The 23,111-nt window shown below is 44.8% G+C and overlaps 1 protein-coding gene across 5 annotated transcripts in view; it reads left to right on the top strand.

The window, feature by feature from the left end:
* TMEM245 (transmembrane protein 245) overlaps positions 1-23,111 on the top strand; it is an 82,654-nt gene that overhangs the window by 20,174 nt on the left and 39,369 nt on the right. For 3 of the 5 annotated variants that reach the window (XM_083188261.1, XM_083188260.1, XM_083188264.1), the window contains exon 7: positions 17,729-17,752. The exons of the other annotated variants lie outside the window; for them this stretch is intronic. In XM_083188261.1, the coding sequence (XP_083044387.1) occupies positions 17,729-17,752 (24 nt within the window). The remainder of the gene's footprint in view (positions 1-17,728; positions 17,753-23,111) is intronic. 5 annotated transcript variants of the gene reach the window in all.

Below are 23,111 nucleotides of genomic sequence, written 5' to 3'. Positions count from 1 at the left end.
TTTGGTCGGGGTCCTTGACACGTTTCACTCTGTTGTGGGAGCTTTATCAATGTTTACACGTACAGAGCCGGAATTGCACTTATACTTCTGCCCACTTCTGCCAGAAGTCTAGAGCCTATCCAGCCATCTGATTGCACTTCCGGGGACAGCTCTGGACATCTTGGCGTACACCGCTTTCCTCCCTACTCTGCCGGCAGTTGAGGAGAAGTAATATAAGTTGCAAGACTGGGCTGGGTAACTCCTGCCTCCCGCAGTGGAGTTGAGGAGAATGGCAAAAAACACCTGCTAATGTCTCTGATAATATAATATACAGTCCTTTTTCTGATCATAACACAATTTTTACTAATCTTAACCTTCCAATTGACTTTTATCTATATTAGTGAACTTTTACTTCATGATTCGTTTAATGTTATTATCATATGTTCATTTGCTTTGCTTACTGTTATTGGGAATCAGTAAATAATCTCTTTCATGGACTGAGCCAGAGCCGCACTTATACAGTACTTCTGCCCGCTTAAGCCAGAGGTCTGAATCCTTACCAGTCATCCGCTTGAACTGCCGAGGACAGCTCTGAACATCTCGGCATATGTTTATTTGCTGTTATTGCAAATTGTTTCAGTAAATAATGAATCTCTTTAAAACAAATTGTGGCCTTTTATATATATATATACCAGTCTTGCTCTTTATATATATTTTTTCTAAGCGCAGAATCTATTTTTTTTTTTTCTAGATCTAAAGCCCTATACACATTAAATGAGGAATTTTAAATATCTCGCCCATAGGGCCCTTCTGATCAATATCTTTTCAAATACTTTGGCTATACAACCAACATTCCACATGTTCAGCGGGTCCCGATGACGTAACTGAGCTACAGTATATTGTTTACCAATATTGTTCAGTGTGTACACTCAATTTTGTTTGCCTAGCAGCACTGCTGATATAGTTAACTATATCAACAGTGCCCCTAGTCATCTAGTGTGTATGACTTGCATGGTTCTCACCAATAACAGCTCCAACATGTTCTAGTCTTAACTAAATCGAATATATTGTAGCTGTTTTTGGTGAGACCTTATGTCCAAAGCAAATCAAAGGAGGAGAGGATTTGGAAGTGGGTTGTTATTTGGTGGTGCTTTTTAGATCTTTTTATGCAATTGATGGGTCTTTTAATTGGCTTGAAGAGGGTTTGGAGAGTTCAATTACAAATTTGAAAAGTTTTAACAGACCAGACTTAGCATCATTATGAATGTAGGCAGATGGATGATAGTACTGCGAAGTAGAATGAGGTTACAGTAGTTAAGGCTATATAGATGACTAAGATTGAAGAAGAACAAATCAGCACAAAATGACATATAGATATGTTTTTTTTTTCCCAATGAGGAATGATTATCAGGTAACTTTGGTGACTGAGATGGGTAAATGAGGTCAGTTTTGGAGATGCTGAGGTTTGGGAAACCCTTAACATACATATGGAATTTTTGAAAACCAATTGGACATTTATTAGAGATAAAGTGTAGGTGGCTTATTGCAACCAATCAGCTTCCACTGGAGATCACCTAGATGGCTAAAGATGGAGTGGATGAAGTTGCAGATCCTCCCATCAGCAATAGTGATATCCTGGGTTAATTAACTCTGTAGAGGATGCTTAACCAGTCTACACACAGCATGAATAAATAAAATAATGCTTCACTGTCCACTTAAATCAAATAAAAACGAGTCTATCCCCTATGTAGGGCACTATCTCACTACATCACCCCTAGATATGTTTGGGAAGCTGCTCTGCAAGCAAAATGGCCGATGTAATGCGGTAAGAGTCTGGCAGGCTGTGCGAGATGCCGGCCAAACTCTGAGGTTTTTTAAAGAAGCAGTTATTTACAAGGCAAAGCCATACCTTGTAGATGACTGCCTATTAAAAAAAAAAAAAAAAAACTCTGGAGTTCGTCCGGTATCGCACTGCATTACATACAACCTACAGTCTCTCTGGGCAGTATTCAATGAGAAAAATTCGCCCTGTTTTATGGCGAATTTGTGCTTTTTTCGCCTTGGACGGAGCATTTTTCTCTCCAAAAGCGAGCAACCCTATTCAATGTGAAATATTCGCCGTCTTTCTAAGTGATTTTCGCCGTCTCTCTCCGTGTAGCAATTCTCCATCTTTTCATGGAGAGCTGGAATGTGAACTTTTAAACTAAAAGGTTTTTTTTTTAAATTTTGGTGTAAAAAAATCAGGATTTTTTTTCTGTGAAGGGGCATGTTATTTTTATTCATGTGCTTATAGCATATGAATATATATTTAATTTAAAAATATATATTTTTTTATTTTTACACAGAGCAGCCAGCAGGGGGCCGGATCACTCGAGCCGCTCATTAGATATTCATATATTCACTGCATCCGATCATTACATATGCACGATCGGGTGCAGTGAATACTGGGTCCCCCGCTGGCTATAGGGGGGGGCAGCTTGTGCTGCCTGGGTCCCGGGGAGCCCACCTCCCCTCCACATATGTTCTGGGGCAGCCAGGGAGACTTTAATCTCCCTGGCTGCCACCGTCCCAAGGCTCCCTGCCAGCTCCCTGCCGCGGACGCTCGTCCGCTGCAGGGGTTAAGACTCGCCGCGAGTGGCGGCGATTCTTAACCACATTGAATAGAGGGAGCAGGAGTGGCAGCGAGCCCTCCGGAACAGGGCGAGTGCATGGCGAGAGAAAAAATCTCTCGCCATGCACGGCGAATTTTTTTCATTGAATACTGCCCTCTGTCTTGCCTTCTCTTTGCAGGTAAATAAATCACAGCTTAGCGTTTCCTTGGTTCTTCCTGCCTTCTATGTCTGATCCCTGGCTTATTGATCAAAGTTTCAAGGATGTGCTCCCCTTCATTATACACCCAAAATAACAATAGTGAAGTAACACAAATATATACTTGACCTCCCAGACCTCTGCAGCATCTCCATGTGCGCACAGTCCCAGTATCCGGCTCATCCACTTTCGGTCGCAGGAGCCGTTACAGTGCAGTGACTTTAAGTCTGGGAGGTCAAGTATTTATTTGTGTCACCTCACTATTGATACTTTGTGTGTATACTGAAGGGTAGTACTTCTTTGAAATGTTGATCAATAAACCACACTTGCTTCACAGAAGTTATTAGACTCTGAGTGCTGTCTTCATCTTCTCTGCTGTAATTAGGGGTTGCCCCTTAACCACTTGCCAGATGCAGGCACACCATGCTGAACTTCTCCGACATGGTCACATCAGATGTGACCAGTCAGAAAGCTCTTTGTGCGGCTGCAGGAAGAAATTCTTCCTGTAACTGCCATTACCAGAGGGACCTCCCAGCCCTTCTGCTTGTTGACTTTAGCCAGTGCCTGCCATACTGCAGATCAATGCAGGCAGTCCAGCAGTACCCCCCACACTTCTTCAGCAGACATTAGCAACTACTGGGGAAATATTAAAAAGCAGCCCTCGCCCTTTTCTCTGGACTCCCAGTTTGAGAGGAGCAGGCGCTGAAAAAATGTGAAGTTGCGATGTTCCATCAGGGGAAGGTCCCATTTCAGCAAACCCTGGGCCAGACGTACTTAAGATTAACAGTGATAAAATGTGCAAACCAATCCGCTCTTAACTGCCATGTCACAGGCTGTGTTTGAATAATGACAGTTACAAACTTACTGTTTGGTGGTTTTACTCTCCATTTTATCACTTTTCAAGTACATCTTGACCCTTGTGATTCACTCATCTGTTCCTCTTGCTGTTAGCAGCGGCCACCTCTGAGTTATGCAGTATGAGTCGATTGGAAGTTGCACATCTGCAACTATTAACAAATGCCGCTACAAAGTATTTTATTTGTGTACATCTGTGCATATGCATATGCAATGACTGAGATGGCCACTTTCATACTGTTGTACCGCACGGTGCATCTTTAGACCACTGTAGGTCTCCAGCCCCATGGAAGCATTCGATTTGCTGTCTACGTATGGCCTCCAAAGTGAAAGAATCAGTGTTTGCAAAACACTTCACAGTGACACTTGCATAACATAAGTTGGACTATATCTTTGCATCTTTTTACCTGCCTCTCCGTTATATCCCAGGAATATCCAGCACTATTCCAAGACCTCTTTGATGCTGTGTGTACACTGTGGAATGCATGTGCCGTAGGGATCACACACCATACCTAGAGACATTCTCAACTCCGCATTGCATGCTACTCTGACTTCGCCCCATAAAATCATTGTCTACCTGCCTTGTAGATAACCATTAAAGATGTGTGAAACAACCTAGTGTAGTGCATTGGTTCCCAAACTGCACCGTGGAACCTTGGGATGCCTTAGAGGATTTGCAGGGGTGCCCTAGATTGGTGGCCAATGACCAGTTCAAATTATTTATGGCCAATGTAATAGGCATATTTTGGACAAAGAGACACATGACTGACCCTAAGGATGAGCTATAAACACAATTTACTTAATTTAATATATTTTCTCAATGAAAAACATTGGCCAAGGGGGTTCAGTGAAAAAATTCTGATAGTCAGGGGCGCCGTGATTAAAAGAAGTTTGGGAACCACTGGTGTCGTGACATTAAAACTCATCAGCTTGTCTTCTGTTATATGTTTTAAACATGTTATCCATGGTCATGCTATGAAAGGAATCTTTTTTTATTTTAATCATGCTAAGAGAGGCAGAACAGACTAGTAAATAGTGCCTGTCACTTGTTCTCTTCCACACCCTCCATGGCAGCCTTTACTCTGGGTTAACATCCCACCCCTCCAGCTTCAGACAGGTAAATTTGTGTAACTCCGCCCACCTTGGTTATATACAGCCTCCTCCCCTTCCTTCCCCAATCTTTTTACTGTCTCCAGTATACACGGTGTAGTGTAGGTTTGTTTGTTTTTTTGCAGGAGGTTCTCTGCCCCTCTGTGAAGCCGCTGCTAGAAGGGGTGGCTCCCGGGGGAAAAGAGGATGCCTTATTCCTGGAATGTGGGAGTGACGACCTTGAATCTGTCTCCCATCGCTGAGTACATTAGGCAGCGTTCTACATTATGCTCCCGTCCGCCACGCTCACTGCCTTAGAGAAAGGCGGAAGTCGCAGGTTACAGTAGTGAGGTGGTGGAAGTTCAGCATGGTTGGGCAGAAGTGATGCAGCGGCGTCCACCCCAATGATCTGCGCATGGACCCGCCCCTGGAGGAGTCAAAGGGTATTTAAAATGTTGCTGTACATCGCTGGTCAACCTGCAGAGAGTACACTGTTTCAACAGGGAGCCTTATCTGCTAAGATGGATCCAGATGGAAATCCTTCTCCCCCAAAGACATTAAGTACTGTGGAGAGGTAAGTCCTCATAGAGGCACTTGGTTCTTTCTTTGAATAGTGTAGTGATAGGTCTTATTATTTATTTTAGTGTGTCTAAAGCTTCTGGAAAGAAAAGCACGGGCAAGACTAAGCATTTGTCTAAGAACTGTGAATCGTGTGATAAAAATGTAGGGCATGGCTTTGTGGGGAAGGGGTGTGGCCACATAATAGTACCAATTCACATTACGCCACACACCGTGGCTGTCTGGGAGTGAGACACAGACTCACAGAGAGGAATGGAGACAGCTGCTTTGTACAGTAAGAGGACTGCTACACAAAGCAGGCTGCCAGTCATCCTGCACATACTCCCGGGCACACTGCAGGACACCTGCGCTGCACCAATCAGGATTCTGCCCCTGTCCATTGTTTCTAGAACTAATTAAAAGTACTGGCAGCAGCAACAGGAGGGATGGGGTAAGTGAAATCACGGTACATGTTAATGGATTCCTCTCCTACAGTCAGCTCTGCCCCTTAAGTGCTAATTAGGGAGCTGCAGCCTCTCTGCCAGCTGTGCAGTGAGGGGAGAAGTGGGCCAGTGACATCAGCCAGCACTCGGAGGTGACAGTGACACACAGAGAGCAGCACCACGAGATAGGAGAGGAGGAGGAGTGAAGTCTGCAGCCTCAGTGCAAATCCCTGTACATGACACAGGCAGGCAGCCTATAGCTTCCCTCAGTCTCCCCACCCGTCACAAAACGGACCACAGGCCCCTCTTGCCTATACTTCTTGCCCGTGATTTTCTGCACCTCTTCCTCTCTGACTCCCCTGGTCCTTTCCCCAATGCTGCTTTCAGATCCTCCTGCGCCGTCCTGTCACACCAGCTCCGTTCCCCCTGCTGATCATCTGCTTCTGGTGTTGCCATTGCTGAGGCACAGATGCTGGAGGAGCTGTTGAAGGCACAGCACAGGAGCCAGCTTATGCAGCTTCTGTGCACTGCTAGCAGGGCCCTTCTAGTTTTCACGCCGGCTGATTCTCTCTTCTCTGTGGCTGCATCACAACTGAGGGGGAAACAGATCCCTCCGCCCCTGACACATAATTAACACGGAGTGCGTGCTGTTATGGGCAGAGCAGGTCCCAGGGGATACAGCCATGCATAAAAATGTAGTCCCTGGTGCCCAAAAGCATGTAAAATACTCACTATAGCGAGTATTTGCGAACCCTGATATGTCAGGAAAGTGGTAAGTCTACGGAGATTCAACCTGTACATATCCAGCAATTTATGGAATTAATAAAAAAATCCTTTTGTGACTATGGAAGAAAATTAAGACATAAAGGGGCTAAGAGGTCAAGATCTCAGACTAGCCTGGATCTAGAGTATGATTCAGAACCCCTGGAAATTTAGGAAAAAAGGAAGGGATTCTACTAAAGAATATTCTTGGTATAAAAATCGCAAGGCAGATTCAGAGCAATTGTGGGTTTTAGAGACTTACACAAATTCATGAAGGGAGTTCTATTGGGTGACAAAGAACAAGATTTCATGGCCTCAATAGACTTATAAGATGCTTATTTTCATGTTCCAATGTGCAAGAAAGATGGGAAATTTCTAAGGTTATGCATTTTTTAAAGCAACATCTGCAGTTCTCGAGCCAACCGTTCAGGTTATCCGCATCCCAAAGAGTCTTCACAAAGGTTCTGTTAGCTCTGATTGCACACCTAAGGATGCAAGGAGTAACAATATAGCCATACCTAGATTATCTTTTGATTTGTGAGAGGACGTAAGATGTGGTGAAGCAAACATTAGGGAAAACAGTTTCTATCCTGTAATCACACAGGTGGATAATCAACCAAGAAAATAGTCGATTGGAGCCATGTCAAATGCTGCTGTTCCTAGGCGTTGTTGTGGACATGGTACGTTATGCAATTACCCTTTCAGAAGACAGATGCAACAGAATTCAGCTTCTGGCGGTGGTGGTGCAAAGGCAAAACAGAAGCTCTTTGCATCATGTCATTCGTCTACTTAGAATGTTGGCATCCACAATAGAATGTTGGCATCCACATAGGAAGTGATATTGCATTTTATGTTATATGTTGTCTGTCTTGTGTGTCGATTTTATTGTGTTAGAAGTGCACTTCATAAACTGTTTTTTATGATATTCAATGAAAATAAATATATTGTGTTTATTAATACAAAATTGTGTTTATTGTCCTGGGTGGAGTTGCGCCGGTACTTGTGAGTTATCCGGACGCCCGATTTCAAAATCGGGTCGGATCGGGCACATCGCATCGCATCGCATGCGACCATCGGATGCGATGCGATGCGATGCGATGACCCGATTTTTCCATAGGAATCAATGTTAAAATGGACTGAGTCCATTTTAACATGGAATTCAATGGGAAAAAGGGGTCCTTTTCATACCCCTACTATCCAAGTGGGCATGGAGTTGGATATAAACCTGTGGCGAGCGTAGCGAGCCACCGAGCCCGAAGCGTGGCGAGCGTAGCGAGCCCCGCGAGGGGACACGGAATACCGTCCCCTCGCGGGGCTCGCTTCGCTCGCCACGCTTCGGGCTCGGTGGCTCGCTACGCTCGCCACAGGTTTATATCCAACTCCATGCCCACTTGGATAGTAGGGGTATGAAAAGGACCCCTTTTTCCATAGGAATCATTTTAACATTGATTCCTATGGAAAAATCGGGTCATCGCATCCGATGGTCGCATGCGATGCGATGCGATATCGCATCGCATCGTATCTGATTGTATGCCTTAACTTAAGGCATACAATCAAAAAATCGGGCGTCCAGATAACTCACAAGTACCGTTGCGCCTCCTATAACGGGAGCTGGTGATATATTCACCGACTCCTACTCCTACAAAACACAATAGAAGTTGTTTGCTTGGCAAGCTGGAGGGTAAGAGCACTTCAGAGAGATGTTCTGTGTTTTTTGAGGAACAGCACAGCATTAGAGTACAAGATAAGCCTAAGTAAGACGGCAAGACGCTCCCTAAATTGGCGGTTAAGTACAGAACTGAAATCCAGGAAGAAGTTTGTGTTTCGACCTCAGTACACTGTACTAACAACAGATGCAAGTGCAACAGGCTGGGGTGCTCACCTTAGAGGGAGAAATTGTCAGGGTGCATGGTCCCACCACGAGAAGCAGAGAGAGATGCATGCAGTACTCAGAGCAATGATGCTTTTCCAAGATCTGATTATGAATACACAGCTAAGGATATTATCAGACAATACACTGGTCGTAGCCAATGATGAACCAGAGTCAGATTCTTGGGAAAAAGTTTCAAGCATACTATCAAGGGCAGATAGAAGTATTCTCTCCCTGTCAGCATTGCATGTCTCAAGAGAAAACAACATTATTGCAGACTTTCTCAGCAGGCACAAGATACTACCTGGAGAGTGGGAACTAGGTCAACAAGTTTTCAAGGAAATGGTAGAGAAGTTTGGCATGCCTCAGAGAGACTTAATGGCTACAAATCAAAACAAGAAACTTCATTGCTTCTATTCAAGGTATCATCTACCTTGGACAGAAGGGATAGACTCTTTGGGTGAGACTTAACAGGATGAGAGATTCATAAAGTGAGAGATTTGGGAAGAAATCTCCAGGTTTTTTTTAAAGTGGCAATCATTTACACTGCAAAACCAGTTTGATTTTGCAGTGTAAATGATTGCCGCTTTAAAAAAACTGGAGATTTCTTCCCAAATCTCACTTTCTGAATCTCTCATCCTATTAAATCGCACCCTTTATCCCTAAAGTGGGATTTTGACCAGGGGTACATGTTTCCACCTTTCCAAATGATTTTGCGTACCCTGAAGAAAATCAGGGAGGAACAAGTCACAGTATTAGCAATTCTCCCTTTCTGGCGAAGGAGGGGATGGTTTCCCACAGTACTGAGAATGTCAATACAGGAACCGTGGCAGCTACCAATGACACCCAAGCTACTACAGCAGAAACCAATAAGTCACCCAGATACGGACACTCCATTTTATGGCCTGGAAGTTGAGCGGTCATTTCTGATCAAGAAAGGTGTCTCTGACCAAGTGGCACAGTTTTTGATGAAGGCGAGGAAGGTTTGTTTGAATATTTACTACAGAATTTGGAAGAAATTCATATATTTTTATGATATGAATATGTTTCTTATTCTAAAAGCAGAAAAAAATGTAAATGCCTTTTTATTTTACAGTTCCTGTATGAAGGCTTTGAGAAGGGACTGGCAGCCTCACCCCTTAAAGTACAAATTTCCGCATTGAGTATTTTGCTAGACAGTTTGTCAGAAGAAGGACTGATAAAGATGTTTGGCCAGGCAATTAAGAGAGAGCGTCTTAAAATTAAATCACCATTAGCTTTGTTTGATCTCAATTTAAATCTGAACGCACTTATGGTTCTGCCCTTTGAACCTTTGAATAAAATACCATTAAAATTTGTGACCTGGAAGGTAGTTTTCTTTTTTTTTTTTCCATCAATAAATTTTTATTGATACAAATTTTATATATGGGGTACAGAAAGGAAAAAAGGGAGGGAGACAGTGGGGAGGGAGGGGGGGGGGGGGATGGACTGCCGTTGGGGGAAAATACACACAATATAAAACAATAATAATTTACATACAAAGAATTACATATGACCATAGCATACATGTAGGAACGCTACGCAGAGCGAACTGAGGACAAACACACAGATACAAAATTGGTATAACGTTAAAATTAGTCTAGGATGCAGGAACCTCAGTTGGACCTAGATGAGGGGTGAGGTGGGACTCGAATCCGAATCAGGGGGATCATTCAGGCTGAAGAGGGTGGTTTGTCCCGACAGGGTTGAGGCGGAAAGTCTTGCGCTCTCTCTTGCAGACATATAGGTGAGCCAAGGGGCCCATTTGGAGTGAGGCGAGGAAGGGTTAGGGGAGTGGGGCTGGAAGCCTGTTTCCATGAGGAAATGGTGGTTTATTTTTAGTATAACCTGGATAAAAGGGGGGGGCGCGGGCTGCTTCCAGTGTTGTGCTAGGTTTGCTCTCGCAGCTATGAGGATGTGTCCGAGGACATAGGTTTTCTCGCTCGGAAGTTCCTGCGGGTATACTTGGAATAGAGCTAGGAGTGGGTCAGGGACGAGAGTTAGTTGTAATACTACCGAAATGAGTCCAAAAACTTCACTCCAGTATGTCTTGAGTTTATGGCAGGACCAGAAAATGTGGTAGATGGAGCCTATATTTCCGCATTGTCGCCAACACATATTAGAGCACGATGGCCAGAAAGTGTGTAGGCGATCCGGGGTTAAGTAGAGGCGATTTATCAGTTTGATATGCATCTCCGTGTGATTAAGGCAGCGAGACATTGTATAAGAAGATAGGAATATCTTCCGCCATTGAGGTCCAGATAGCTGAATGCCTAGGTCAGATTCCCATTTTTTATGGGCCGGAGATTTGGTGAACTCAGCAGGGGTTATCAGGGAATTATACCAGAAAGAAATGTCCCCTCTGGATAGTGTCTGGGAAGGGCGGGATAGGATCATCTGGTGGCGGGGATCTGTAGTGGGAGAATTAGCAATATGTGAATTCCACCAGTGTGCCACCTGGAGGTAGTGGAGGTATTCATGTGGGGGGAGGGAGTATACTTCTTGAAGGTAGGGAAACGGTCGGATTGAGTTGGCGTTGACTATATCTCCTAGGGCCGTAATTCCCCTTTGTTTCCAAAGGGTAAGGTTGAGGTTGGGGACTAGTTTCGCCACAGTTGTAATGGGGAGGGTATTGATAAGGGAGGTGGAGGCACGCAAGGTGGCCAGTAGTTGGTCCCATGCGAACAAAGTAGCAGACGTTGTAGGGAGAAGGTAAGGTAGAGGGGGCCTGGTGTGTTTTGGGATCTTGAGGAGGTCACGGAGGGGGATATCGGGGGAGTGGTGTTGTTCAATGTCTACCCATGCCCTATGGGTAGGAGTTTCAGAATAGTGCTTGGAGGGGGCAAGAAGGCAGGCTAATTGGTATTGGGATAGGTCTGGGAGGCCCAGCCCTCCAAACGCTCTCGGGAGTGTCATTTTGGAGCGGGCCAGAGTAGGGGGCTTGGCCGCCCAGACATACTTTGTCAAAATAGAGGTCGCTTGTTGGAGGGCTTTTTTAGGAAAAACATAGGGGATAGTGCGAAATAGATACATTAGTTTGGGCAGAAGGGACATTTTAAATGCCGCCATCCTGCCCATCCAAGAGATTTCATAGGCCGACCAGGATCTGGATAATAATGTAATGGAGGCAAGGAGGGGGGTAAGGTTAACGTCAAATACTGATGACATATTGGGTGGGATGTGGATACCTAGGTACTTTATGGAGGTGGTTTGCCAGTTATAGGTGTAGGTAGATTTCAATTGGGGGAGCTGGTCTGTGAGGTTAATTGGCAATGCATCAGTCTTGGAAGTATTGAGTTTATAGTAGGATGCGGCGCTGTATGCGGTAAGTGTCTCGTGGACGTGTGGGAGCGTGTGGATGGGGTCTGTCACGAATAATAGCACGTCGTCCGCGAAGAGGCTTAATTTATGCTTGTTGGGGCCCACCTGGAGGCCGGGGATATTGGGGTTATTGCGGATGGCCGTGGCCAAAGGTTCGATAGAAAGGACAAATATTAGGGGTGAAAGTGGGCAACCCTGCCTTGTGCCGTTGGAGATACGGAAGGGGGAGGAGAGAAAGCCATTACTGAACACCCGGGCCGAGGGGGAACTATATAGTGACATAATTGATGATAGTATACGATCCTTGAAGCCGAAGCGAAACAAGACTTCCTGCATATACCGCCAGTTAAGGCGGTCAAATGCCTTTTCGGCATCTAATGAGACTAGGAGAAGATCCTGATTGGCTGACAGGGAGTCTATTAGATTAAAGACTCTCCGGGTATTGTCCGGGGCCTGACGTCCCGGGACAAACCCCGTCTGGTCCGGGTGTATTAGCAAGGGTAGGTAGAGGTTAATTCGGGATGCCATTAATTTGGCGAAGATCTTGATATCACTGTTCAAGAGGGCTATTGGGCGATAATTTTGGCACATGGCAGGGTTCTTACCGGGTTTTGGGATAGTGATAATTCTGGCTTCTAGGAGTTCAGGGGGTGCGCGTCCAAGCGAGGATAGTTCATTAAACAAATCAGTAAGGTAGGGGGAGAGCAAATCGCTGAATGTTTTATAGAATTCTGTGATGAACCCGTCCGGCCCTGGGGCTTTATTGCTAGGGAGTGTCTTTATAATTGACTGGACCTCCAAACGGGACCAGGGGGCATTTAAGGCGTCTAGTTGGTCCTGGGAGAGGGTGGGTAGGTGTAGGCTCTCAAGAAAACTGTGGATAGAGGCAGGGGTGGGCTGCGGCGTGGAGGGGTCGTTGGAAAGGTTGTAAAGGTTAGAATAGTAGTCTGCGAACTGGTTGGCTATGTCTTTGGGGTTTAGTATTTTCTCTTTGTTGGGGGCTGTGATATATTTAATGCGGTTTCTGGCATGTTGGGCGCGTAGCTTCCGAGCTAACATTCTTCCCGATCTGTTGCTGGCTAGATAGAACCTATGCCTTATTCTATTTAGGGCCGCTTGGGTGCGGGTGAGGAGTAGTTTCTGTAATTGGCTCCGAACTGAGGCCAACTCTATTTTCAGGGAGTTAGATGGGGTGGTTTTGTTTTTGGCATCTAATTCCGCTAATTTATCTTCTAGGGCCTTTTGGGTTGCGGCAGCATTTCTCTTCAGGGTTGCCCCTGCCTGAATTGCAGCCCCTCTTGTGACCGCTTTAAAAGCGCACCAGTGGTTAATTACTGAGGTGTCTGATATTTTATTGTTGGACATGTATAGATCCATAGATTTTTGGATAATGCTTTTAGCAGCTGGATTAGAGAGTAGGTGGGGGAACAATCGCCAGGGTCTGGGGGGGATTCTAGAGGGGTGGAAGTTCCATTGCCATACTACTGGGGCGTGATCAGACCATGTGATTGGGAGAATGTCAACTCCTACGGAGTGCTGGAGGGACCACTTATCGCAGAGGATATAATCGATTCTCGAGTAGGTGTTGTGTACTTGGGAGTGAAAGGTATATTCACGTCCTGTGGGATATGTTGTTCTCCATGTATCGTATAAGTCGAACTCAGAGAGAAGATTACGGAAGGCTGTCGATTGATTATCTGTGTAGGATTGGTGGCTAGATGGAAGTTGGGATTTATCTAGGCGAGGGTCTAACGTTAAATTGAAGTCCCCCAGTATTATTAAGGCGCCCTTTGTGATTTTTTGTAACAAAGTGAAAAGTTTACGTAGGAAGGCCACTTGATTCGTATTGGGTGCATAGATGCACACTATTGTCACAGGTCTATCCTCCAGAGAGCCGGTCAGAATCAGGTATCTACCGTTCTTATCGGCGGTCTGGGAGCTACAGATAAAGGGGGTATTTCTATTGAACAAAATAGCTACGCCGTTACGTTTAAAGGGTCCATTGGCATAGAAGGCAGTCGGGTAGTTGGAATCCTTGAATATGGGAGGTCGGGGGGAGGCAAAGTGAGTCTCCTGGAGGGCTACAATATCGGCCTTCTGTTTGTGAAAATATGTCAGTGCCATTCTGCGCTTGTGGGGGGAGTTCAGCCCCTTAACATTCAATGACAGCAGCTTAGGCATGACATGGAGTTAAGTGGTGCGAAGATGTAGCTTCTGTATCTATACCGGTACAGCGCAGTGAGGGAGGGGGTAGGTGGGGATAGCGCAGTCCATGGGAGGGGGGGGAGGGGCTTGAGAGGAGTAGTGTATTGATAGGGGGGGGGAGCAGGGATAGGAAAAAACAAAAGGGTCCAGTACCTAGGACCCGCACAACTACTGCAGGGGAAAAGAAAGACATTTTCATGCAGTAGTATATGGAGAGGTTGGGGGTGGCGGCCTGGCAACTCTGATTATAGAGCTAGGGGAAATATTGGCCGCCCCTCTAGGAACGACATAATTAACTAAGCAAACATTTGATATATATTTTTAAACATAGTACATAAGTATAACATTCCACCTGAAAAGGAAAACAAAGCTCAGGGGAAACAACATACTATAGCGGGGGTTGAATCCCGTCGAAGCTACTTAAAGTAATGGAGTAACAGGACCCCAGCCAGTGGGGTACAATGACCTATATAGAAAAACGAAGTCTTGAACAGGCTAACAAACTAACATTTGGCTGCTACAACTGTAAGCAGCAAAGTCCCAGTGCACAAAAACCCGCACCATTAGTAAATAGATGAAAAAATAATACTTAGCAATGAAGCCTCGACCCGCAGTGGGGAGGTGGTGGAGGTCCTCTGGCACGGGAAGTCCATCATTAGGAAAGGAAGTAATAAACGACAGCTAGATCTCAAGTATCTGTCCAATCCTTGCGAAGTGGTTGTGGGCGCTTCTGCCCCTGCTGGGTGGTGATGGAGATATCCCATTCCAGTAGGAGTTTCACACCCGCGTCTAGGGATGATATGGTGTAGGTGGTGTCTTCATGCATGATGATTAACTTCACCGGGAACCCCCACCTGTACCGAATCTCATGGTTTCGGAGTGCCGTGGTAATTGGGGCGAACGACCGTCTGCTGGCCAGAGTTGCGGGGGAGAGGTCCTGGAACACCTGGAGGCCCTCTAGCGTGTCTGAGAGCTTTGCGTCTCGTGCCGCCTTGAGTATACGTTCTTTAACTGTATAAAAGTGCACTCGGAGCAGAGTGTCCTTGGGTAGGTCGGTAGAGATCGTTTTGGGTCTGGGCAGGCGGTGTATTCGATCTATGAGGAGATCTTTGGGGTCGACTGAGGGGAGGAGCCTACGGAACAGTGCTATGGCATAACCTTCAAGTTCAGCGTTGGTCACCGATTCAGGGATGCCTCTGATTTTAATATTGTTCCTTCTGGATCTGTCTTCCAGATCTGCTAGTTTAGCTTTGTACTGATCCATCTCAAGTTGCTGGCGATCATAGGATGATACGAGAGCATTGTGAGAAGTAACCAGTTCCTCCATCTTCCTTTCCAGATGATCTGTTCTATCACCTATTGCCACCAATTCGGTTTTAACCTCCCGAATGGCCAGTTTGAGGTCTCTGGCCAGTTCGGCCTGGAATGCTGAGAAGACTTGGCATAGTGACTTCACCGTCGCTGGTTCGTCTGATTCCGCGTCTATTCCAGCTAATCCAGGAGGGGGGCTGGGCTCTGATGGGGCATTTGGGTGATTATATACTTGTTTCAGAGGACTTGGTTGGAGTTGGGGGGTTTGTGGGGATTTTCTAGCAGGCATGTTGATCTTGGTGGGTGCTACTTCTCTGGGCCTCTTTGGAGGCATGGCGGTAGCTGGCACTGTTTGAATGTATGGGGGAAGTAGAGATCGGGCACTGTGGGGGTCCCTATGGCAGGTGTGTTTTCACATAGGAGTCGCCTTGTCGAAGTCGTCACAGAGGGGCCGCCATGCGGTCAGTGTGGTCACATTAAGCTCTGGTGGGTGATTTGGCAGGGGGGGGGAGACCAAAGATAGGGGGTGGGCGCAAGGTAAACTTTGTAGAGTCTGGTCCCAGGAGAGATCTAGTAGCCGTGGTGTATGGTAGGTCTAATGCCTTTGGTGCTGGCAGACCTATATAGGAGGATCGGTAGGCCCCCTGTCTGTGGGGGAGGCAGGGTGTATTGGGGCACAGATTGAGGCCTGTTTGTCTGGGCCCTGGGGAGGGAGAAGATCTAAGTGCCCCCACCTGTGAGGGACCCAGGTTAATAATAGGGATCTGAGGGGGAAGATGGCGGGCACCACGTGGGCGGCTGTGTTGATTGGGGCAGGTAGCTGGTGCCTCCGATTTTTGGACTGGAGGGGAGAGTGTGACCCCTGGTATATGTACCCTTAGGGTGGTGGGGGTGCAGCGCTTTCGTCTGAGACTCACCGCGGGGGGGATGACGTGCTGATGGCGTCGCGAGGGCCGCCTCCGTCCCTGGCTCCGTCGCCCAGGTAATCTGCGTGTGGGGAGGATGCGGCTATCGGGGCTGGGCTCAAGCGTGCCGCAGGTAGAGGCGTCAGTGGTCGGTAAGGGGGGAGAGCGGGGTTCTGCTGTGTCCGCGTCTCCGTTCGCGCCGACGCGCCGCCTCCGGCTCCAAACTCGAGGCCCCGGCTTCAGATCCCGGACCAGGCCGCAACCCGCGACAGTCCTTAAAAGGGCTGCCCGGCTCCGCTGCCGTGGACCGGGGGTTGCGGTGGGTGCCTCCCGCACTGGAGAAGTCGGTGGGAGATTCAGGGGGGCTTTAATGAAGCAGGGCAGGCTATAAGGCTTCAGGTGCTGCGGGAGCTCACAATGGCCGCGTCCTCTCGGCTTGCGTGCCAGGCCACGCCCCGGAAGGTAGTTTTCTTGACGGACATTATTTTAGCCAAGAGGGTTGGGGAATTACAAGTGTTATGGGCCCTACCTAAATATATTTCCTGACAAAGGGGTGCTTAGAACCAATCCATGTTTCCTACCAAAAGTGGTATCTGAGTTTCATCTAAATGAAGAAGTGGTATTACCTGCTTTCTTTCCAGAGCTAAAAGATGAAAATGAAGAGAAATTGCATATGCTAGATATTCTTAGGGCAATTTTAACTTATTTGGAATGCGTAAAGAGATACCGGAAATAAAAGTTATTCACTCTACATTCAGGAGCAAGGAAAGATGAAGCAACTTCTAAACTGCAGCATGTGTTCCTCCATTCATACTTTTGCAAGTCATTATAATATTAATGTTTCTGCCGCCCACTGTGGAAGGTTGTGCTTGAACCAAGCAGCGTTATAATACAACTATTATACGGTTTAAGCATGATTTAGCTATGTGTCTTTTATTTACCCAGCCCCCCATCCCCATCCCAGTTAGAATGCTTTGGTATATGCCAGAGTAAAGGCGGCCATGGAGGGTGAGGAAGAAAAGTACAAATTATACTACATAATTTAGTTTCTTCAGAACCACTCTATGGCATCATGGTGATTTCCTTTATTGATACAAAGAGACACTCAAAAGACTGGGGAAGGAAGGGGAGGAGGCTGTATTTAGGTGGGTGGAGTTACACAAAGATCTACCTGTCTGAAGCTGGGGGGGGGATGGATGTAAACCTAGAGTAAAGGCTGCCATGGAGTTGTTCTGACTAAACAAAATTATCGTAAGTATAATTTGCACTTAAATAATTAGCTTAAAAATTGAAAGTGAGTTGTAGGCATTTAATTTTAGTCCACAGGGGGTGAAGTCTACCTACACGTATGTTTCTCTTCATCATTATCATCCTTTATGTGATCTCATCTGGTGTAGCATTGCATTCTCTTAAAAAATAAGAACAATATATATATATATATATGTATAGCATTATTGTGCTATATATAGTTGTCCCTTTAATTTGGTTGTGCCCTTTGTTCTTTCCACACAGTATATATGCATTATTCACTAATGTATTACTGTCTTCTCTCCCTTTTTTCTCCTTTTCCCACTTTCCCTTTTCATGTTCCTTCCCACATATAGATGTGGCATTGGCTAAATGAGCAGGTAAACCAATGGCTTATTGAACTGTTTGTCTTCTAAAACAAATTTGTGCCCTTTTTTTATTTTACTAATACAGTTGGTGGTTTTTTTGCTTTTAACCTCTCGACCTAGCAGGAGATGTCATTACATTCACATTTATTTATGCAACAGTTCAGAACTACAGGCAAATACTAACTAGGGCCATCTTAACATATGGGCTCAATGTGCAGCTGCCCAAGCCCTCCCCCTTTGCAGGGGCCTTCAAGCTTGGGCACAATGGGTTGTGGACATCTGCCTCCTGATATGCTTGGGAGGCAATAGATAAGGCAGTTCGCTCTGATTGTGAATCTTCCTGCTTCCCAGCCTGCAGCCATTCAGAGAATGGCTGTCCGCATAATGATTGGTGGATTGTTGGAGCTATCCCACCAATCAGTGTCCAACATTCTTTACCTGCCTACGATGCTGTTAAGATGGCCCTGACTAACAGTCTATTTTAAAGTAGGTTTGTTTACTTTTTGTTTACTGGTTATTTTCAGCTATGGAACCTGTAAATTAAGGGATTTCATTTTTATTTAATTGTTTTTGCAAATTTGTAATTCAAATGTTCATGGTAAATTTCCAGGTTTTTGCTCATATTTTTTAAATTGAGCAATTCCCTTCTTCATCTCTTACATATTTGTCTTCTGTTATTTGTCTGTTTGTCTGGTATGCACTAGGACACTGTTGGTCTGATTTGGATGAAACCAATGCGAGGTGGCTTCATTGGGTGCACATTAGGTTCACGGGCACTAAGTACCCCCCAAAAACCTTGCTGTGTTGTTAGTGACCACAATTTAAGGCTAATGAGAGCGCCACAAGATCTAAATTAGCTTTTGTGTTCTGGCTCTAATAAATTACAATACCAGGCAAATGTCAGGAATCCACAAGCATATTTTGGATCCAGTACAGTTAGTTTGGTTTGACGTGTCGCTACTCACTACGTCTAATATGTTTCAAGTATTAATCATCGATATCCATAATGTTTTATTGGCTTAATTATTGAAACCAGTTGGGTTTCCCAGAACATCCCATGTGCCAGGTACCAGAAACTGGAATGATCTCTGATGGTGCACAGAAGTACCAGAAGCTGGTATGTTTGACGGTAGTGAAGCTGGAACAGTCACAACAGAGATATGACTGGATTTAGAAAGACACAGGAGTGCCAGATGCTGGAATAATTGGATATCAAGCATAGAGTCTTGCAAGAAGATTGACTGCATGTTGAATATCAGTGAGACCCTGGAATCTAGCAGCAATCCAGGCTACTGAAGAGACACCTAAGGTTTTTAAATAGTTAGTTGCTCTCACAGCTCAACAGTCCCCATTATGTGGACTGAGATGCCCACATACAGTACAGCAAGCTCCAGAAAATTATTAATACTGTGTTCAGTTCTGGAGGCCATCTCCAGAAGGATATAAATACATTAGAGACTGTATAAAAGAAGGGCAACTAAAATGGTGCATGACCTACAAAACTTACCCAGAAAGGCTAAAAGATCTTAATATATATAGTTTAGAGCAGAGAAGGGAAAGGGGGGACATGATAGAAACTGTAAAAATATATCAAGGGTTTTAACAAGGTACAGGGGAGAGACATTGTTCACAGGAAGAGGAGCAACAGAACATGAGGACATTCACTGAAACTAGAGGGAGGAAGATTCAGGTGGAATTTGAGGAAAAAATACTTAAAAGAAAGGGTAGTGGATAAGTGGAATAGCCTCCCATCAGAGGTGGTAGAGGCAAATACAGTAGATCAATTTAAACATGCTTGGGATAGGCATATTGATATCCTTACATAGAAATAAGGATCAAATATGGTTTGAGCTAACCTGTTTAAAAAAGGGGCAGAGTAGATGGGCCAAGTGGTTCTTATCTGCTGTCAAATTCCATATTTCTATGTTAATTGTTTTACAGCACTGTATATGTAGCACATGTTACAGAAATACAAGGTACATATAACAAAAATATAACAAAATAACTGTTACCTGTGCTCTTTTTTTCAATTAGCATCGCAATTTTCAGTACACACACAGTACAATACAGCTTTGATCTAGATAAATAAAGGAGTTGTCTGTGTACTACTAGGGGTGGACTGCCATTGGAAAAGATGAGCAATTACAAGTGAGAAGAGATGCATGTATGTACGGTAGCGGAGTAGGAGAGTGCTGTAGTTAAAGTGTGAGAGAATAAAGAACAGGAGGGAAGAGGCCCCTGCTCCAAGGACCTTACCATCTAAAAGGAGGAGACAGACAGGTGACATGAGGAGCAGGCATGGAGGCCTGAAGGCAGGAAGTGAGCATGACAAATATGGCCAAGACAAGAGGTGACCGGTAGTGATACTAGCCTTGGCCATCGCTCGTCACCTGCTGGCATCAGCAAGTTTGTATGCACTTGCCGATGCTGGCACCCGACCAGATTCCTGCAGCAGCCGCCATCATACAGTGTGTACGGACCTTAAAAGGAGTGAATGATTTTCTTGAGGTTCCCAGGTTTTATATCCTCTAGATGCAGGTACTCCTACAAATTCAAAAGAAAAAATATATACTGTATTGGACAATTTTCTGTTTTTCAGATATTGGATCTTCTTGTAAGATATAACATTTAGTCAATGGAGGACAGCTGCAGATGTTAATGTAAATATAAGTACTTTTGTCCCATGGTAAAAGGAAGAAAATAAAAAAGGTGAGGGAGGTGCCAACTGTGTGTGTGTGTGTGTCACAGAGGGTAGGTCTTATCCATGTCTTATTTTAATATAATAAAACTCAATATGGGATGGAAAAATAAAACACTGACCGTTTACTTTTATGTGAGCACCTCCAAGGTTGAAGAGAAAAAAGAGAAAGCGCTCTCTTTGCTAGGGCACTCACCCTACCTGTTCTAACCAAAACTTAGTGTTCATTGGTATGTATTAATGATTTTCATGTTTGACTACTATACCGAATCTTAAGCTTGCATAAACTTCTGAGCAGGGCCCTTCTAGTCTTTGTCGGTCTGTTACTACCCAGTACTGTTGTTTCCAATTGTAAAGTGCAGCAGAATATGCTGCGCTATATACGAAACTGTGAAAAAAATATGAACACATAAATACTGTCATCACATCTAGTACAAGGAGGTACTCCATGCCCAAAATTATGATTGCTTTTCACTGTGTGATAGGTGATTAGGGCTGGTATACAATAAGCTGTGGTTATTTTACCGCAGCAAATGGATTCGGCTTGGGCTATCCAATTAGCCCCGAGAAGGCTAAAGTTCAAGAAATGCTAAATGCAGCTCGGACTGTGTGATGGTTAGCATTACTGCCTTACAGTGCTGAGGTCATGGGTTTGATTCCCACCATGGCCCTAACTGTGCGGAGTTTGTATATTCTCCCCGTACTTGCGTGGGCTTTCTACGGGTACTCCGGTTACCTCCCACAATACCAAAATATACTGATGGGCTAATTGGCATCCAACAAAATTAACCCTAGAATGTCTGTGTGTGTGGTAGGGATAGATTGTAGCTCCACTGGGGCAGGGACTGATGTGAATGTTCAACTTATTCTCTGTAATGCGCTGCGGAATATGTGTGTGCTATATAAGAAACTCTTCATAAATAAATAATTGCACAACCAAACCCGAGCAACGCCAGGTACCTCTGCTCGACATGAATAATATAACATACAATTGCCTTTCATTAGGAATTATTGAATTATTAATAGACCCACTCCATGAATACTTACATATTTATAATAATTATTATTTTGGACATCATATTATTAAGCCCGAATCACCTTGCAAAATAACAATTAGATATTTCTAAACATTATCTGTATGTGGCTACAGTAAATTTGAAGTATTATCAACCACCAATATTATTGCTGCCACAGGCATCTGACATTTTGTGCAGCTTTATTTGGTGTGATACTGTATATAGTTGGTATGGAAGATGGTGGTTGTTGCTTCTATTTATTATTATCCTCATAATCCTAGTTTACTAGTTACCAGTACGTCAAAGTGATGAAACATCACAACATAACATGAATGACAGCGCCGCTGGCTAAAACAAGATTTCCCCCCATAGAGGCGAGAAACAGCCTTAAGGCGATGTGTTAGCCACAGATCGTTCGGCATACAAGTGATGCACCAGCGAGTTGGGTTTTGTCTATTGTGTTTAGGCAAAACCGCACAATCTAGTAATATAGACAGTGCCTGCACTATCTCAGCAGGCGATTGCACCACGCGGGACCATGCACTGCCATTGCCTGGGGCCATACACATTGAGTGATTCTGGCTTAATTTCTAAGCAATCTAGTGAGGTCGTTTAGAAATGTGGTTAAAATTGCCCCATGTGTACGTCCTTCTAGTCAGTTGTTGTTTAAGATTTGTTGGGGAGGGGCGCGGGTAATATTACCTGGGCACGCTCTTGCTGGAGAGGCCCGGCTGGGACCCTGGTCTGTCACCACAGCACATGCTGTAGGTGTGTGCTGCTGCTGCTGCTGAGGTGGGGGGTGGGCAATAACACTGCCCCCTCGACTTTGAAGTGTTTTTTTCACCCACCGGAAACATTTTGGGGCCATGCCCTAATCGCTGGAGGTGGTCACGCCTCCGACAATTAGGCCATACCCCCAAAATTTTACCGGGGCCTGGCATACCTCTCGGCTGCCCTCTTTCGACTTACCTATTGTTTTCCTCTATATATAAATTTGGCAATCTTAAAGTATACTGTTTCCACTTTTGGATTTCTTTTTTTCCTATTCTCTGTGAAGCTAGATTTTTTAAAAGCTTTTAAATAGGATAAAATTACCTTTTTTCAGTTTTTAATTTTGGGTTTGTGTAGTTAGTTTTGTTAGCTCCTGTTATGTTATCTACAAACCATTATAAGGACCACATTTGAACTACAGAGAATTTAGCCAGGAAATCCAGAAAAAAAAAAAACCAGTAAAGAACAGGAAATCTGAAATTTGCATAGAGATCAGGAAATCTGAAAAAGCATAAATGCAATGTAAAACATTAAACAATCACAGAGTACACAACATAAATGAAACATTGCTATGAAAATAATAGACAAGAATAAACAAATACAGGGGAAGGCAAAACTTGCTATGGCAAGAGGGCTGCAGGCGAAGGTGCAACCACTCTGTGCTCATCATATGGGCAAGAAGACAGTGTCAATGTTGCTGAAGGGTGGAGATAAATGGCAACTGTCACAGATGGTAAGGTTAATGCATGGGATGGAGCTAGGAGGAAGACGCCCTGTCCAAGATATTATATTCTGCGGGGAGATAAGCAGTTGAAAGGTCATCTACGAAAAATGCAAGTTGGGCAGTAGAAGGGTATGACAGAAGAGTTGAGGTAGGCTTTAGTGA

The sequence above is a fragment of the Crinia signifera genome, chromosome 5 (genome assembly GCF_055691185.1).
Source record: "Crinia signifera chromosome 5, ASM5569118v1, whole genome shotgun sequence".
Taxonomy (NCBI): domain Eukaryota; kingdom Metazoa; phylum Chordata; class Amphibia; order Anura; family Myobatrachidae; genus Crinia; species Crinia signifera.
Note: the sequence above shows the minus strand (reverse complement) of the source record. Positions and strands in the feature narration are given on the sequence as shown.